This window comes from Aplidium turbinatum, chromosome 10, assembly GCF_918807975.1.
Source record: "Aplidium turbinatum chromosome 10, kaAplTurb1.1, whole genome shotgun sequence".
In the NCBI taxonomy this organism is placed as follows: Eukaryota; Metazoa; Chordata; class Ascidiacea; order Aplousobranchia; family Polyclinidae; genus Aplidium; species Aplidium turbinatum.
In genome coordinates, this window is record NC_137481.1 from 13602887 (window position 1) to 13622880 (window position 19994).

The 19994-nt window shown below is 36.8% G+C and overlaps 1 protein-coding gene across 1 annotated transcript; it reads left to right on the top strand.

Moving 5' to 3' along the window:
• The first annotated feature begins 452 nt into the window (after positions 1–452).
• LOC145777899 (phosphatidylinositol 4-kinase type 2-alpha-like) lies at positions 453–16922 on the top strand. The gene is made up of 12 exons (XM_082589255.1): positions 453–577; positions 3297–3388; positions 3862–3921; positions 4411–4677; positions 5922–6058; positions 12037–12190; positions 13756–13956; positions 14310–14441; positions 14832–14985; positions 15502–15669; positions 16138–16271; positions 16683–16922. Exons 1-12 carry the CDS (start codon positions 511–513, stop codon positions 16917–16919), a joined length of 1803 nt encoding a protein of 600 aa, XP_082445381.1. The 5' UTR covers positions 453–510; the 3' UTR covers positions 16920–16922.
• Positions 16923–19994: the final 3072 nt, after the last annotated feature.

Genomic DNA, 19994 nt, shown 5'->3' on the forward strand with positions numbered 1-19994 from the left:
TTTAATATCAATTTTACTATAGTCGTCCCCGCTTGTTAAGCTTACCGTATGTGTTGTAGGAAACGGAAAAGTTTGAGCTTATTAAGCACTAAGCAGGGACGATTCTCTGCCACTTCTATATCTTCAGTTTTTCACTGTGGGCTTAATAAGCAGGGACCACTGTATCACCATTGAAAGTTTAAATTTTCTTGTACAAAATTGTATGAAAACTATGATATGAAAAAAAAGTACGATATTAAATCTATTTTTGCAAAACAAGTTATTTTTATATAATAGTATGTTTAAACTCTTTTACGACCCACAGTGGATGGTCTCGTGACATATATTTGGGTCACTACCCACTATTTGTGTAAGCTAAATGTATTGTAATACTATATGCCATAAACTTAATTTGTCATTATTGAAAGATGATTTGATTTGTAGGCTGTTTGTACTGTAGTGCGTGTAGTGGTGCAGTGTTTTTCTTAATAATCATTGTTTTGCATCTACTCTAGTTCTTATAACAGCTTGATGGCTCAATCTAATTTGGAACTGAATTTGATTGATTTTCCCATTGAGTCAACAAAACTAGATTGTGGTATGTATTCAATTGCTTTGTGTTGTCGATCTTTTGATATTGGAAAGTGAAATCCTGTCATGTTTTTTGCCTCAAAGCAGTGATTTTTAATTTGTGAAACTGGTGTACAAGTCTCCGCCTTAGTAAAAAATACCATGATGTCATAGACAGGAATTGACTAAGACACATGAGTTGAAGTGTGTGAACAGTAAAGCAAAGGTAAAGTAGTTTCATCCTAAATGTTTGGTCGATTTCTTCCTGTAATGTCATGCTATTTTTTACCAGGGGCGGGGACTTGTACATTAGCTATCAATTTTTTTTTATGCAAACCTTCCCTTGTTTGTAGAGCTTTTCATTTTTTATTACATTAAGCAGGCAGATATACGGTAGCTAACAGACTTTTAAATTTATCATTTTTTACAGCCTTGAGTTTGCACATTCTGTGTTGATCTACAATAATAGTTAAGCTGTTGTCTCCATAAGGCATAAATAGGTCATAATAGTGCATAAATTCAGAAAAAGCCTCTCACAAAAAGCCCCTCTTTATGATAAAAGTGTGTTTGTAGAATAAGACACTTTCTGCTATTATATAAAAGCGAGCCTATACAGATTACAGAACTATCAGTGAACAATTAAGTTAATAGTCTATCTTTACAGCTGAGAGCATCTGTATGATATCTGTATGATTCCAGAAAAGAAACATCAATTTGATATTAATCATAAAACTGATGCTGCATCATGGCAAGTTGGATGCTCTTCTTAATCAAAAATACTTATATACAGCTACCGCAAAATGACTTCGGACCTTTTTGCGTACAGCAAATTTTACGACAGGTTTGCAGCTGTGCGTTGTACATCAGATCATACGACTAACAATAAGCATTATGGCTAACAATGCAAAGATTGTGAAAAATGTGAAGAAGATTACCAAAGCAATATCAACGCTGTAAAATCTTGTCTCAGATTTTTTTTCAGTCAAAAGTCTTGAAAAAGTGTTTAGAGAAGAAGAGGAGCCCTAGAGGAGTTTATACTTGAGAAGAATTTTGCATGCGTTATTTTTGAAAGTGAATTACTAGCTATATGATACCTGGAAAGTACACCAGTGATGAGGAAAAAGCTCGTATACTAGCCTGGAGGCAAGAAAAAGTAAAAATAAAGGTAATATGTCAGCATAGTGGAAGATCAAAGTCCACCATTATGAAGATTTTGGCTGATGCCAAGGAACAAAACCTCCCGTGCAATGCAGTTCCGAAGCATAAGTTTGGTGGTGGTAGAAAAAGAAAAACATCAAGCCGTACAGATTGCATAATGAAAAGAGAACTGGAAAAAAAGACCTCGACTGACAGCACTAGGCTTAAAAAATATGCACTCAGATCTGCTGGAGACCGTGACGATCCGAACAATCCAGCACCGCCTCCAGAAGAACTTGGGTTTGCCTTGCCGCAAAGCTGCCAAAAAACCTCTTATAACTGAGCGAATGAAGCAGAAACGTTTTGCGTTTGCGAAGAAATATGCCCACCGGACTACTGAGCAATGGAGGAGTGTAATGTTTTCAAATGAAAGCAACTTCCAGGTTTTTTGGATGGGGTCCACCACAGTGAGGCGCCCTAGATCATCCAATTGCTTTGATCCTCGCTATACTATCCCAACCGTCAAACATCCAGACTCGGTCATGGTGTGGGGAAGTTTTTCTGGTGAAAGAGGAAGGGCAGGCCTGTATTTCCTGCCGAAGAACAAAAAAATGATTGCTGATGTTTACCAGATAGTGTTGGAGGAGCACATGCTGAACTTCTTCCACATTTATGGCTGCGAGGTCTTTATGCATGATGGTGCACCATCCCACACAGCCAAAAAGATCAAGAAGTTTCTTAAAGAACATTGCATTGATGTGCTTGAATGGCCTGGTAACAGTCCAGATTTGAACCCAATTGAAAATTGCTGGCAATTGCTGGCAAATGAAAAAGAAAATTGCAAAAAAGAAGACACCAAATCTGGACACACTCAAGATGGAGCTCAAAAAAGTTTGGTGCCAGGAGATGACCCCCAAATATTTTAAAAAATTAAGTGATTCCATGCCAAATCGCCTGCAATTGGTCATTAAAAATAAAGGCAATATGACAACATATTAAGAAAAGTCGATTGTTTTTAATAAAAGGTTTCATTGTATGCAAAATGTTTGTTTTTCTTGAAAATTTAGAAAGGTGCGAAGTCATTTTGCGGTAGCTGTATGTCTCATCCAGAATTCAACAAAATATACTCAAAAGTTCTCAAACTGTACCGTGTACAACATAAGCTGTTGTAATTAATTGATAAATCTATAGTGTCATTTTAAAAACAAATTTTAATGATTTTGTTGTTAAAATTCTTCCCGGATGAGGAATTCCTCCCTGGTCAAGAACCATTGTTGTAGAGAACAGCATCATTTATACACTTTATTGATTTATTTATGGCATAGGTTAGGCTAAATTATTTGTGTTCACATATCTTTGATATTACTTATTTGCAGTGTTCAATCAGCATTCAGCAACCATACAAAAAATATCAGCAGCGAAAGTATTTCGGTGTTATCATCTGGATGTTTGAATGATTATGAGCAATGTAGAAAATTGTAGATTCACTGCTTGATGAAATGCATTGAAGCAAGACCTACTGTAAACGAATTGAGTTTTTAATATGTTTGTCACAGAATAGTCTGTATTAGACGGAAAGAATTGCATGATATTGTTATGTGTTTGTGCAGATGCAGTGTTGTTACCAAATAACAAAGTATTTTCTGGAACACACATTGCTCAAATTGATCTTCTTGGAGATTCAACTAGTGCTATGGCAACTGTATGTATTGAAACATTTTTTGTTTATATTATGTACATATAGACATTAGCCTGACTTGATGCTGTAAACTTGAGAACCACTATACTAGGCTACTACAAGATTGTTGTGTATGATTTCAAGAAACAATGATGCGATTAAAGGCATAGAAAATAGAAATATGTTGCAGGTAACAGAAAATCTTTCATGCCTGAAGCAAATCTTAATCAAAGCTCAGATATAATATATTTTACAACTTTTATTCAAATGATAATATGTCATAAAAATGTCATAAAATTGAATAACGTAATTTTTTTTTCTGAAATTTTAGCATGATTCAAAGCTCATGTAACTGCAATAAATGAAACAGTTAAGTTTGGTTACTAACAAGATAAGAATATTGACAAAGCCGTCTTTTCGAATAGTTTGCAATTGCATATACATTATACTGTACATGTTAATCATTTCTTAACTATTATATGTTGTTTTTTGTGTAGACCATGCCTGACATAGTAAATGGATTACATTCTGTGACATCAGATAGTACCATTAATGAGGTAAGTCTGGTTATTGGTAATTTTAAACTGCTGACCAGACTAAAAAGGTAGTTTGAATGCATAATATGATATTTGGGTTCTCTCAGGTTCTGCAAGCCTTTTCACCACCTTGTAAATCCTTGATTTCTTTAGTGCATTATATCTCATTTTTAAACTCTTGTTAACCCTTGTAAATATTCTTCTAGCAATTTTTGTATTAATTTAAGCTATATATATTTTCATAATTACACAATTCAATCCATTTCATCAAGTTTACTGGAATGAATACTTAGTTTTATTCTTAGTAAGAACGCTCCCTTTTCACAAAGTTATTTTTGGTGGTATTTAACAAGAACACACTGTCATCTGGGATCTCTGGGTTTTGTTTGAATTGTGGCAAGACATTCTGTAAGAGTTTCCATATATGAAACTATGTCCAGTAAATTGAAATCACTATTTGTTGTTTCATGAAGTATTTGAAGGTTAAATTAACTTCTTGCATTCTTGCAGAGTTGCAACACTATATCAGCAAACGACAAAGATTTGCTTCATTTTTCTGCCAACAACAACCCCAATGTGAATGTCATGGAAGGCCAGACGAAAGTTTTAAAACGTCAAAAAGATATTGATGGTGTAGAAGGAAAAAAGCGCGGGCCATCTTCGATTGGAGATACTTTTGAATTAGTCATTGAAGCAGACTCAACTGGAAACAGCCACAAATGTCTTGGATCTGTAGCTGTCAATACGAATCGAAAAAACTTTTCAGAAAGCTTGGAGGTAACTGTATCTAACAATCACCTTATATTAATAATAATAATAATAATGTTAGTTTTTATATAGCGCTGTATCCATCGCAGAATGCGTTGCTCCACAGCGCAACTGAGTACATTATTACCCGAATCCACTCCATGGCTCAGTGCCAAGCAGAAATTAGATTCAGTACCATTTTTAAAAAGTCTTTGGTATGACCCGACAAGGTATCGAACCCATGCCTACCGCTTCAGAGGCGGGCGCACTAACCACTAAGCCACCGAGCCACCTCTAATTTTGAGTGCTTGATTGATTGTGGGAATTTTCATCCTTGGACTGAAAAATCTTTTTTAGTGATTAATCCGGACAGTTTCGCATACGTACTTGGAGAGGCTTTGAACCACCCACGCAATTGGCCATCGAGATAGACAGAGTGAAGTTTCTGCTTTTCCAAGCTTTTTTTGCGCTTCAAGTGTCTTGACAAAGGCACAGCCACCTATCTTCGATAGGTCTCCAAACCGACATCCTTTCAAACATCGTACCAGCGTTTTCAGCAACTGCAGCAGACCTATAGAATCGGTGCATGATTGAATAGTAACATGTCGTAGTGTTTCAGAGGTACTGATCCACCTTTCAAACCTATTTAAGATTGGCTATTGAGTACTGATGATGATATTTTCCACTATGGTACGGTAAAATGTGAGATGACGACCATACAGGTTTCATAATTAGTTGCCACGTTAACAGACTTTCAAGTATTTTTGTTATTGTTATCAAGACTCAATTGCATGTACTACTTTGGCTTCTGGAAACTGACATTTGAACTGTGGTTGACTTAGCCATTAGTTTATAACAAACCACCACGCTGTCTATTTCAAAAGTTTTGCATAGGTGCGGTAGATTTCTGTTTAAAGCATTTTAATATCATAGGTGTGCTGTTTCAAATAAATTTTCATTCCGTAAGACCAAAGGAAACGATAAGCTGACGTGTTTTCAGATGATTGCTTAATTTCTTGCTTTGATCGCTTTCCGAAATAAGCATTTAAGATTGCTATTTTCTTGCGGTTGCAATTTCATAGTCTTTGTTCAAACAAGTATTAATAATAATTTTTTTTCATGTACCGGTACCGTGTTGTATATATATAGCTAATTACTTGGCTATGCTTATAAACGGCTACGGTACTCTGAAATCCACTTGCATAGTGCTGAACGCAACACGCTCATTTCTGCAGGCTGCAGTCCTTTACAAAAACAAGCATTATTGTCTTTAGGGTCGGGCTAATGAACCTCTCAGCCATCGCTCAACAAGCAGCATCAGCAGCACAGACCTGTCTCTTTTTTCTGCCACAGAGATTCCCACAATTCCAAATGCACCGTTTGGAGAAAATCAACCATTGCTTTCTAAAAAGTGAGTTTGATCGTGTAGCCTACAACAAATATCTTCTGTTGTATTGCTTTTTCCATCATACTGATCGATACATGAAATACCCTTATGTCTTGTCAAAAATTCGTTCATTTACTCAGATCCTAGAAACTAAACAGCATAAACCATGTTTTATTGAATAGTGAAACTTTTCACCAACTGCTCTTGACAAATCAATCAAGCGACGATTTTAATGTTCGATTGCTTTAGCTCATGATCGCCTGCACATGGCACGAGTGGCCCTCATTTGAATAGTACGATATTTGCTGTTTGCCTCCATATGGCGATAAAGAGTCGGCGTCTGATTGTTCGCCATTGCACTATTCAACACAGTTTCTTCTCTCATATTTTCACTAAATATCAGTCCACCTGTCGATTAGCCACTGCCTGGTGTCGTCGGCAATGAAAACTAGGCCCTTCATACCATGGGGCCATTGGCCATCGGAAACGAAGGGCGAACATCATCAGTTCATATATTATATAACCTGTCGTCTGCACCGCACGCATATGCAGGTTCCAAACCCCAATGCTACATCTCCGCACCAAAGCGCCCAATACCAGTAAGCATGCGGTTGTGCCATGATCTTAAATGCTGTTAGAAGTAGAATGTTGCAAAGATATCGAACGCATTGATACAACGGCTCAATCGATTTTATCGGATGACGCAAAAATGTTTCGATGCTCGTTAATGAAATGCGCAGCTAAAGCAAACTCATCGAAGACTTTCTGTGAGCTGTATTGACGTCATTAGACATGGTACGCTTGTGATGCGGTTCTCGTTTGCTTATGAATTATCTCGCATCGTGGCTAAAATCAATATTGCATTTAAGTTTTAAAAAGAATTGACATTCCTTGCACTTAATTTTAAGAGCTTGTGACGCATCGAAAAACAGCTTGTGGCGTAGAAATTCCCATCTATCTCATGACTTTGAACAGCATTTCCACTCTTTGAAAAGGACTGGTCGTGGTCTATATGATTAAAATGAAGCGCGAAATATGACTCTGATGTAGCCTACCTGTGTTGTCTTGACGCTTATTTAAATTTATGTTATCTTTCTTGAAAGAAGTGCGAAAAGGAAGCTTGATTCAGAAGGCTGATTTTCAAACAAAAAAGTTGCCTTAGCATGTGCTGCTTCACACATGCTGATTTGATAGAAACGGCTTACAAATGCAGCTGTAGCAAAAATTTGGCCCCAACTGCTCATGTATTTTTATCATAGAAATGTCGTTTTAAATTTTGAGGTGTATTCTAGACTCTGGAGTTTATATTTTAAGAATGTTGTCTAGAATAAAAATTTGCGCTGTTTATTATTTTCTATGTAAGTTCAAGTAAGACGCCAAAGTTTATTAACTTGCGTTGTAGAAACTATCATAAGCAAGTTCCCTTACTGTGTGTCTTTTTCTGATGAGTTAGTTTATGGTTTTGGCTTGTTGCAATGTAACGAAATGATATGTCGGTTTGGCATTTGAATGAATGAAACCAGCAGAATTAGTTGCTGGTCCAGTTTAACGTAGGTAACACACTGATCACTTATGGGTAAACAAAACGTCCAACGACACATTTTGTTGATTTGATGTTTCAATATGTTTTTTAGTTGTTCCCACTCAGCAGTGTTTGATTTTCTCACACTGATCCAAAGTTTGAAGCCACCACTAATGTGAAGTTGACAGATTTTGCTAGCCGGGTTTTTGCTTTAGAGTCAGATAGATGAAAAATTGTCTCATAGGCTGCCTACGGAAAATGAGTCTACTTTTCATTCACATTTTTTGTTTTGAAATCGCTCCAGGGCAGAGTTGTACATGTACTTTGCGAAAGTAATTGAGTTAATTTGTTTTAATTTCTTTACAGTTGGAGATAGCTTCAGTGTTACTGTTATATATATCAACGTGCTTTTTAACGTGAAGACTATTCACAGCTTAACGCCTTCCTGTTTGTCACATGATGTCCAGTATTTGCTTGGCGTGTGTTTGCTTAAATGACTGTTTCACTCGAGAGTGTTTGAGTTTGGCGTCGCAGCCTTGCTCAATACACTAAGCTAAGCACCCGCAGTCAACTTTGTTTAGTATTCAGCGTTTAAATTAAAAGCAGTGCCGGTATTTTTCTAAAAAGTTGTTCTTTAAGCTACCGGGTTGTAGAGAGCATGGCTGTGGCGCAAATATGTGAAACAGGGGGTGGAGTGGTCAGTGTTTGTTACAGTGGAAACATATTAGTTTAGGTACTTACAGTTATTGTTGCTGCTTAAAGTTTTTTTTGTTAAATCGTTAAAATGATAGTGAGTCTTCTTCTTTCATTGTCGTACTTGATTCCAAGCATCTTTAGCTGTGTGTATTAGGTGTATGTTGGTGTTGTTTTTGTCTGTTTGTTGATTTAAGCAGATTGATGTTTGTCTGCCTTGTCACACTTCCCTTCAATTTTGCCTGTGAGAGAGAGATTTTTCAATTTTGCTTTTCGCGCACGTGTCGTAGAAATTGAAATTGTTTTTCTTTGATATTTTTCAGTAGATTTTTTGTTTGATTGGTTTTTCTGGCAGTCTAGGAAATCCTCTGCATTTTTCGGAATGCCCACATTTCAAACCCATTTGTTCTTTTAGTCATTCGTTTGTTAATTGTCCAGGTTCTGAAAATTTGAATAAATGTAACATTTTAATACTCTGTATCCTGGCTGTACTAGTTCAGAAAGATATGTACTTGTTGCACAATATTGATTAAATTTGATAAAAAGCGGTTTTTGCTTTAGCAATACGTACGGCGTACGGTATATTAAACTCCTTATCTGTTACGTACGGTAGTGAGTGCCATCTTGCCATGGTGTCATGTTACAAAATATGCCTCAGTTTCATGTTAGTAAAGCTTTTCATAGTATTATACGCGTTGCTTATCCAAAAGCTTTTGGTTGGTGAACTGATCAGTCTAAGTCTTTTTGAAAACTTAAATCTGTTCACTCAAGTCAGGGAGAAGGTTATTGCGATGAACGGGTGAAAGGCTTGTGAATATTACGTGACGCAAAATTGAGCATTAAATATTTTTATCATAACGCACAAAGTTTAGTGGAGTTCCATAAACAAGTTAAACATGTCGAAGTGCTTTAACTGGTCTTCAAAATTAAACATAAATGGTGTAAAACTTTCAATAAATTCTCCTTTGTTCTTCACAACATTTGTTAGCAGTCACTCAACTGTAGCATACAGACTTTCCATGTTCTCATTACTTCATATTCTTCCATGAATTCTAAGGAGTCGATATTCTTTTGAAAACTTTTGACCTATGTTGATTGCTGGTTATGTACGAGAAGTGTTAGTTCTTTACTCAGCAGACATCACTCACGAGTGGCATATTCAATATATATTCTATTGTGCTAACATACATTCATTAAAATAAGGAGTGAAGCCTGGGTGTGATAACTTCTTAAAGTGTGTTTTTTGTAGAAAAGCATTTGTTTGAGTCAACAAGATTGCGAAGTTAAGAACTTAAACTACAGTAGCTACTGCATTTCAGAGTCGAATATGTTCATTTTAGATTGGTTTTGATGCGTTGTGAACAGGACACGTTCTGTGACTTCATCTTTGTTGCAGCATCAAGAATTAATGTTCAAACGCCGTCTTGAGAGTGTGATCTTAAAACAAACTACCCGAAGCGTTTCTTGTGCTTGATTTTCTTGCGTAACAACCAAGAATAAATCAAGTATATAGGCCTATTACATAAAGCTTGCACAAAAGTGTATATCCGGTATTTGTGCACAAGAGTGACGTGAGCGTAACTGTATGAAGGAAACTTTGCCACCGAAATCGTCCTCGCATAAGGTGCGGCAGAGAAGTAAGGAATGTGCAATCTTTACTGAAGTTGCTTGTATACGGCTATGCGTATTAACTGCAACAGATGTTAGACGAGTAATAAGTTTGTGTGACAGAATGCTTCGGTTGAACAGTGAAAATAAATCACAGAGATTGTAGATTCAGTGCACAATCGCAATTCCCTCCGAAATCAAACAGATTATTCGGTGGAATGACTATTCTCGTTGTGCATACCAGGAGGGTCAAACTTTAATATTGATTTTTGTATCACTATCAAGTGTTGCCAACACCTAAACAACAAATTAATTATGTCTTAACACTTCATGACTGGAGTTAGTTGAACTGTGAAGTCCTGAATTAATTTTGAATTTTTTTACATTAAAAAAAAGTTAATCTTGTTGTGGGGTAGTTTTAAAAATCCTTCTTATGATCGTCTACCGGTTCTCTCCGTTTATTATTGCTATGTAGTGGGCGTTTGTGCTGCAAGCCAGAAGACTCCTGCTTTGTTTCCTGTGGAGTTGCAACAGGAATTGGTGACTAATGTTACTCAATTTACTGGTACAGCATATCAGACCAACATTCTAATATTAGTTTTGGAAACCTCTGCTTCTGTTAATTTTTTAGCAGTTGTATATATTTTTCGAGTTTTTTTCGAGGCCTTTTTGTGTGAGGCAATTGTGATAAGAAAGCTCTGCTAAGTGGGTTATATAAAGGAGGCAGCTCGAATACAGTGTGGTCGAGTTGAGCCAACCTGCTCACTAAATGTAAATCAGCCTTTCGTATTTTACATATATTTTATGTATAATCTAAGACGGCTGTTTTGAAACCTAAATTTGCCAGCTCGAAGAAAGTCTTAGTTTTAGCATGCGTTTAAAATTGTGTACTGCAGAGTATGCTTGCTGTCCGATCAGACAAAATTTCCAAGAGCTTATCAAGCGTTCTGTAACAACAACTTTGTGCTAAGTTTGGATTTAGTTTTCAGGAAGTAACTGTCGGGTAATGACTCCGCCTCGGTGGGGACCGTCGGGTTTGCACGAAGCAGTTTTGCAACTGACTGTTGGTTTTTTTCATGCTTCAACATCACACAGCGTTGACACAATGTATTAAAAAGAGTACTTTTTTAACTAGGATACCTAACTGTGCCACCGATGTTCAGGAACACAATGTTTGATGAGAAAAAGAACAATGTTGCTGGGACGTGTATTAAATCTACAGCAATTTGTTTGTTAGACTTGTAAAGGGCACGTCAGCATCTTTGGGAAATTCTTACTAAATTTCCCAAATGTTAACAATTGCTTGATCATTTCTAACTATTGCAAGTCATGAGCTAATGCACAGACTGAAAAGTCACTGCACAACCTTCTTCGAAAAGTTTTCCACTTTTTCGTCGTGTCAACGTCGCTAGGCATTGAAACATTAAAACACTTGCTACTTTTGCCTACCAGGTAGAAAAATCTATTCTTTTTACATTTGATTCAACACATGCATAAGACAGATTTGCTCAGAAAGTAGAGCTCTGTGAGATAGTTTCCATGGCTTGACAGTCGGATCGATGACTAGATAGGAATGTTATGTCTAAGATTACAAGAATATATGACAGAATTGCATCACGTGTACACTGTACAACTGTGCGTACACAAATTATGCAAGTGTATTAGTTTCAATGTGTTGTGCAAAAGCTCAACTTACGTCAAAGGTTGTTTTTATCAAAATAATGTGTTCTTTGTGTATATATGTTTATTTTGCAATACATTAAACTTAAACTGAACATATGCAGCATACATTTGTGCAGGAATCTTGATATACAGAGGTTTAAATGATTAAATGTAACAATTAACTGCTCACTGAAAAAATTGGTCAATGGGATGCCTTCAAAGTCTTTTGCCTTGCCTGGTGACAGGCATGCTGATCCTATAGTTTATGATAGGTATTGTTCAGTTATTGTTTTAAATAACTTGTGCTGTGAGTAGGCTACTCTGTAATAACAGAAGCCAGTGAGCAATGTTAGCTAGCGCAGTTGTGTGGACTACCAGAGATTGCTTTGATTGATGCAACTCGATTAGTATTTAACAAAGATTAACTTAAAGCTTAATACACCCATTACGCTTTTTTAATTTGTTTTAGGTATGCACATGATACAGTAGATCCATTCTTTTGTTCTTCTTATTTCAGTCGCCTTGATTTAGAGTTCATTAACGAATTCCCGGATGACGTTTCATTCCAAAACCTTGTTCGTCTTGCTGAGTCTGCTATAGACCGAGGAGTTTACCCAGAGCGGATAGCACAAGGCTCAAGCGGAAGCTATTTCGTCAAAGACGCTGAAAGAGTGGGTCTTTAATTGTGCATTTTAAATCGGAAATATATTTTGATAAGTTTTTCAAAATTATATTTTTTTCTTTTATTCATGAGTTACGATTTCTGGTACGTTTTGCTTTATTGTGGTTAGTGCAAACTCTGACTGTAGCTAAGCTGCTATCGTTGGTTGATCTTTGGTCTCGGAGACATTCTAATATTTTTTTTTGCTTTTTCTGAATATTTTAAACTGCCAGAACCCTACGACTGGTACTGACACATGATCATGACTAACCAAGCTTCACCCAATGTAAAATGCTCCGCAATTCTTATTCATACTTCTGTATCTTCTGTAGTAGTGTGTGGGTACTCAGAGAAGGTTAAGGTGGATGTATGGGAGGCATCTTGATCCCCTAAATGCACTTGATTAGCTTGTTAGCCCATAGTTATGTTTGAAGTGTATTGCCCTTAAATCAGCAGTGCTTGACAGTTTTTTCTTGGTCTACCCGTTTCATTGATTTCATAGCAGCTTAAGGACCAGTTTTTTACTGAAATTTATATTTACTGCTTAACTGTGAAGTATTGCTGCCCATATCAAGTTAACTTCGTGCTTATAACTTACGGTAGTCGGAAATGTTGCAACTTCATAGCACTACACACACAAACTTTAAACTGTAAACATGTGTTTCTATCATCCAATGTAGGCTGCTCTTCTACATTGAGATTTTGTTTGGAAGCCAAATTGAGTTTTAACCAATGCCAGTGCAACTCCATTTGGTTACATCATGCACCACGCAGTCTTCATTACATTGCCTTCCATTTTAGCAAGCTTTGATGTACTGTCCATCGCATGTGCCACGGCTGTAGTTTTAAAGCATTGCAATACATAGCTTCCTCTGAAGGCCTTCCATGACCATATGTAATGTATCCTACATGTGTGTTAGAATAAAATTCCTAAGCTGCGAGCAGGATTACTATTTTAATTGGTTTGTCAGATTTTAAGTTGCAGGAAAAAATGGAAGGAACTATGATATGATCATAACGTAGTAGACGCTTGCGACAGTGCTCGAGATCGGCTGTGTTGTCGGCTGGTAAAGTTTAACTAAACAAAACTATTCTTATGCTGACGATCATTACAGGCTGGCTGACTGACTAATCACGCACTACAAGACATTAGGATATAAATAAAAATGGCAACTTTTTCACTTAGAAAATCTCACTTGCTCCAGGTTGAAACCTCTTGCTTTGCTAGAAGTTCTGCATTGGTGATACAATGTGGTTTTGATTTTCTTCTTCCGCAACCATTGATTTTACCATTGGAATGATTATTAAATTTACGAATTTAAATAATAGAATATTCAGATTTTGGATGCTGTTTACAGGTTTAAAATAATCGATTATTGCAGCTGTCTTTTTTGTTGTCGCAATTTGCCAAATACTTGCAATCTTATGCTATTACGATTTTCTTCGTTATGCATTATACATCTTATGTTTCTGTTTGTCGTTTCTAGGTAGAGTGCAAAGAATCTATAATGTTCCTCTTCAATAGATTATAACATGTGTTTATAATGTTTTTCTTATTTTTTTCTCTTTCTTTAGAAAAACATTGCCGTATTTAAGCCAAAAAATGAAGAGCCCTACGGGCAATTGAATCCAAAATGGACGAAGTGGATGCACAAGACGTGCTGCCCGTGCTGTTTTGGGCGTGATTGCCTCATCCCTAACCAAGGTTATCTTTCAGAAGCAGGGGCGTCTCTCATTGATACGAAGCTCAGCTTAGATGTTGTCCCGAAAACCAAGGTACTGTTAAGAGATGATGTGTTAGTGTGTTTTTTTTTCAGTGATATGTCCGCAGCATGTTTTTTTTCGGTGGTCATATTGTTAATGCTTTTGTTTGTAAAACGCTACGGCATCTTTTTACAAGCTTCTTTATGCTTCTTCCAAACACTTTTTGGTAAAGCCATATTGCACGAGCCTTGAAACACGTTGGTTTTGTGTAGATGTGTAGTTACGAGGTTAACCATAAACCTTGCCAATTTAATTTATAGCCTTGAAGCCCTTGACCCATCGTTGGTTTCTTGAGAATGAGTTGTTTCGCAAATATCTTTTGTGAACTTTGCATTTAAACCCATGTTTGCATTGATGTTTTTCAGGTGGTCCATTTGGTTAGTAAAACTTTCAATTACAATGCAATCGACAGAGCTAAGTCGAAAACCAAGAAATACACATCCGAACGTTTTCCAGCTGTCGGGAAACGATTTCACCGAATAGGTCTTCCTCCAAAGGTATCTAATGCAAGTTTGTTTTTTATTTTCGAGTGAAACAAAAAATAGTCCGTTTTACTTGTGAGCTGTTGTATCTGTAGCAGAAAAACACTCTGCAATCGCCACAAATTTGGTTCTTCAGTACCCGGTAAACACAAATAGCCCATTTTACGTCGCTTCTATCTGGATGCGTTAAAATGCTGTAAACCGGGCAACTTCAAGCTGTCTAGGGAAATGTAAATAACTAGAACGCCTATCGTTGTCATGTGATGTGATTAGTGATATCCAAAGCGTGTACCCATCGAGCAATTCAGTCCTTTTCATTGATTCAACGTCAGTACAATCAACGAAAAAAGGACTGATTTAGTGACTGGGATTCTGTGACATTGAACAGTTGTTCCCTGTTGCTAGGTTGGCTCTATGCAGACGTTTGTGGACGGATACAAGGATGCAGAATACTGGTTGAGGAGATTTGAAACCGAGTTATTGCCCAAGGAAACAGAAAAAGAATATCAATTTCAATTTGAAAGACTGGTTGTCTTGGACTACATCATTCGTAATACTGGTATTGTTAATTTACTATACGAACTAAACAAAGTTGTAATTTTGTATTGGTTTAAATTTCACAAGTTTCTCCTTTGATAAGAATTTGTTTTTGATAAGAACTGATAAAGCCAAGCTTGTGTGGTGAGGGCTTTGTATTTTGTAATAAATTCGATTTCATCAAATTAGTGTCGCACTACCAATATAAATCGGCATACACTTGTAGCGATATTTTCAAACGCTGTCTGAACCATCTAAAATATCGTAGGCCTACTTGATAATGGGCCCACTTTACTACTTCATTCTTGTGATACTCCGCCATGTTTCTTTGTTTGATGTTACATTATTATTGTGCGTTAATTTGAATGATTCATAAATTCGAAGAAAGATGTAGTGTGAAGTTTTGTGTCGAACCTTCGTTTTGGAATCTTTAGGTTTTACAAGTTTCAAACATTTGGCACATCGTCCCGTTTTTCATCCAGTTGTTTATGTGTATTTTGTAAAAATGGCCCATTTCAAGACAAACAAACCGTTACAGATCGCGGGAACGATAATTGGCTGATTAAATACGAGAAGCCCGATGTTCAAGACGACGACGACAACGACGATTCGGAATGGTCGGTAGTGAAACGGCCGACAGTGACAATCGCAGCCATTGATAATGGCCTCGCTTTTCCTTTCAAACATCCCGACTCGTGGCGGACATGTGAGTCTGTATGCTTTCATCTGCAACCGATGCCTTCATTCGTAGAAATTACTTGAAATGTTGACCAGATTTTATATTTCACCACACCGATGCCATTTCATGCATTTTTTACTTCTGTTGGGAAGTATCGCTGTTACTGTGTTGGTAGGCTATCACCTTTTTCTTGCTTAAAATTCTAGTGTACCCCGTTGCGCAGCTTTCGATATCAAGCAAATTTCTTCTAACATGTTTACTGCGCTGTTATATCATACTTGTCTTAGTTTCCACTGCAAGTTTGTTCTTTAAATATTAGCACTCGCTGAATCGAAACGTTTGTTGAACATGACTTCAGTTTGGACACTTCAACAAATTGAGGTTTCAACCATTTTGCTCCTTAGCTTTTTCAGTTGTAGATTAAACGTTCCCTCAACCTAACTTCACGATGGAAACCTACATGTGTTAATAAAGTCACCGATATTTTCATTTCAGATCCTTTTCGCTGGTGCTGGCTTGCTGAAGCTCGCCGCCCGTTTTCGCAAGAAATCAAAGATTTAGTTCTTAAAAAGTTGTCTGACGGTGACTTTGTCGAGTCCCTGTCAATGCAATTACATGAATTATTCTCTGTAAGTTGCCGTTGATAAGAAAAACAACTTTTGTGTCAGGATTCGGAAACAGAAAATTAAAATACGTTTAAAACTCCCTTATGCTTTCTATTGTATAAGCTACTCTTCATGTCGAATTCATTTTTGATACTAATTTGAACGCTATTTTTTTAATAGTATTTTTGCTTGCTACTTGTGTGTATAGCGTCTAGAAACATGACTTTTGCATTTATTTACGTGAGCGGCACTTATTGCTTGCTATTACTACATTCTTGGCAAGAAACTTAAATACATCCATGAAGGTGGACACGAGGATTGACTTCCTTGCCGAACGTCCACTTCATGTTAATCTTCAACTACTGGTCATAAACCTGGATACGATTATCATCATTCTAGCCTACAGAATTAACTGTTTTTTCTTCTATTTTGCAGCAAGACAAAGGCTTTGATCAGAACTTATTCGAACGGCAAATGTCAGTTATGCGAGGCCAAATCTTAAACCTCTGCCAAGCCATGCGGCAAAACGAATCTCCCGAATTTCTCGTAAACATGCCTCCGGTGGTCATTGAAAGGAGTAAAGAGTTATCACTCGGTGGCAGAATTCGTACCATGACGGACCATTTTACTCAAAGGTTCCACAATAGAAAGCCGTTTTTTTCTTGGTGTTAGTTCATCAGCATTGACGAAAGTCTGCTGGACCGGTTGCATCTTTTCCCGCCTTTTTTCTTGCCACTGAAATGTTATTTTGTTGAACCAATCTGATTTAGGTCTGTTTCTTGTTTTGCGTTTAAAATATTGGCAGATTTGTTTTTGCACAACCCACAATTGTTGTCAAAAAAATTCTGGAAATTTATTGAAACTGTAGCGAAACAAATACTTCACTCTTGATCTTGGCTTTCAAGCTGCAATCAAGCCAATTTTCTGATATTTTTTATTTTGTTCCTTTCCAATATTGAAAACATTTATTCTTTAACGTTACTGTGAATTTTTGAAGGCAGTAATTTGTTGACGTTGACAAATCTAAGTTGTTAATCGTCTACTTTCAAAACTGCTGTTTTTGTCGCGAGGTATTAGCTCTGCGGTTGTTTTGTTTTACAAAATTCAAACCGTGCATTACATAATTGTATTGTAGTTAACGTTTGAATTCATTATGAGATTAAGTATGTAATGATATTCAATTTCAAAAACATTCTTGCACTACTCATAGAAGACTCGAACACACATAAATTTGAGGTGCTTTTAACTTCAATATTTAATTGACATTAAACGCGCAATTATTAATTCACTGGATTTGATAAATCTGAAAGTGTTTTCTAATTCAAAGTTGCAACTTTGATTGCATGATGTAGGCTTACCAGCAAATATGAAGCCTATGGGTGAGGAATTGGCCATCACCACCTTATGCACAGTGGAGCTGCGTACTGAGTTAGTTATTATGCTTTGTGTGCATATGCAACGTGTTGCGGTGCAGTAGCCTAATAGCCTATCAACTTCAAATTAGTTGATCTTTTGGTCTTATTTTCTGAAAGACGCTCAAGAGAATTTATTTATGTTGTATCGTAGCCGCACCTGAAGACCTGTGTTGAAAAACTACTAAGTCACACAGTACAACTTTTGAGAAAAAGCTGTTTAAATTTTTTCAAAGTTCCTAAATGTTTCATTTCTTTGCAAACACCAGCATGTGTTATAGTAAAATGTAATATGTTCTTTAGCTTAAAATTTTGCGCAAGGACATGCATTGACTATTATACAACACATTTTCGATGATCTCAATTTTCACAAAACGCAACTTGAGTATTTTTTAAACTCAGGTCTTCAAATAGCCTACACCATGACACATGTTGATTAAATGCATATACACCATGATGAGACATTTGGATTGACAAAACTGATAAAAACATTCTGCAGTCCCAAACCATTCCGTCTCTACAGTACACAACTCTCCAAGTGTTGCATCCATATCGGTCGCAATCGTAGATTATGCTTCAATTTTTTTCTCATTTTAGTAAGCAAGTTTTTTTGCACGTAATGATGGTGTACATTAGGGCGGGTCACGAAATCACTTTTTTTTGATATCCACCTGCCTCATACGGATTTTGATAGATAGACACCTAAAATTGTTGTATACAAAATTTCAGCTCATTTGAACAATGGTTTGGGATGAGGAAATCGCGTTTAATTTTTGCCAAAAATTGCAAAATTGGGTAAAAATGCGAAATTTTAGATTATGTTCAATCTATATTTTTCAAGTGAAATTTATTTGCTGTGGCCTTATACTTATTATTTAGACAGTTATGGACTTGCTGAAGTAAGTTAGAGCTGCAGAGATTGCATTTTATTGTTTATTGTAGTAGTATAAAACATTGAATTTTTTCCGAAAATTGCAAAAAACGCAAAATTTTGAATTATGTTCAATCTATATTTTTCAAGCGAAATGCGTTTGCTGTGGTCTTATACTTATTTTATAAGACAGTTATAGAATTACTGAAGATAGTTGTAGCTGCAGAGATTACATTTTATTATTTATTGCAGTCAGTAGCGTATTTAGGGGGGAGGATAAAGGGCGATGGCCTCCCCCTAATGATCAGGTAAAAAAATAAAATACAAATTTTGCAAAAAAAAAAGTTGTAGCGCAATAATTGCTTGGATGATTCATCCTAGCGCGGGGGGCGGGGTATACTTTTTGCAATGTAATTTATCAACAGTTTTTCTTCCTTTTCTTGACAATTGCATGGCACAAATTCACGATAGATTCAATGAGCACTGCTCAGCTTTTAAAGTCAGCACATTTCTGCCTTCATTGATTCATGAAGATGAGGACTGCACGATCGACGAGATTTTCGACTTCTACCATGGAATGCTGGATGTTGAACCAAGCAATTGCTTTGCAGCTACTATTGAATTGCAAAGATGGAGAGCGAATTGGCTTGCAGTTTCTGTGGATAAACGACCTGCGACTCTTGTGGATGCGTATCAAGCGGCTGAACAACTCGGCACTTATCCGATTATCCATAAATTATTACTTCGAATCTTTGCTACGCTTCCAGTTACAACTGCCTCCAATGAGCGATGTTTCAGTTCACTAAAGTACCTGAAAAATTATTACCGCACGACCATGACCGAGCCACGTTTGGATGGTCTAGCTCAGATGTATTTAAATAAGGATATTGTACTCGAGCATGATGCAGTCATTGATATATTTGCCAAGCACAGCCATCGCATTAAACTGTAAATTGTCATTGCGAATCGCAGAGAATGTTCAAAAGGTATTCGAGGTCGGGAGGACTAACTTATTGTTTATGTTCTGAAGTGTTTCATATCTTTTGTTGGTTCATTGATCGGAACAGTAACTTACTTCTGCGGATTCGCTCTTGATTTTGGACCCCCTCTCCCCTTATCTGACAGTTTCAGCTAACCCCCTCCCCCCGTTCTGACGCATCATATGACATTTTGATATACCCCACCCCTATTTAAAGGCTCAAACAAGTCTAATTGCAACCCAAGTAGAATAAATTTGAACCAATTAAGTGCCATTTTCATCAAGTTTGAGCTTTCTGTGTACTACCGTTGACTACCCCGTGTGTACTACCCCCAGACCCCCATTGGACTCCAGCCGCCGATTCAGCCGCTGCGCGGCTGACTGACACAATGTCTTGGCCTCCCCCTAACAAAATTTCTAAATACGCCACTGATTGCAGTAGTATTAACATTGAATTTTTGTCGAAAATCTACTGCTTTAATGAT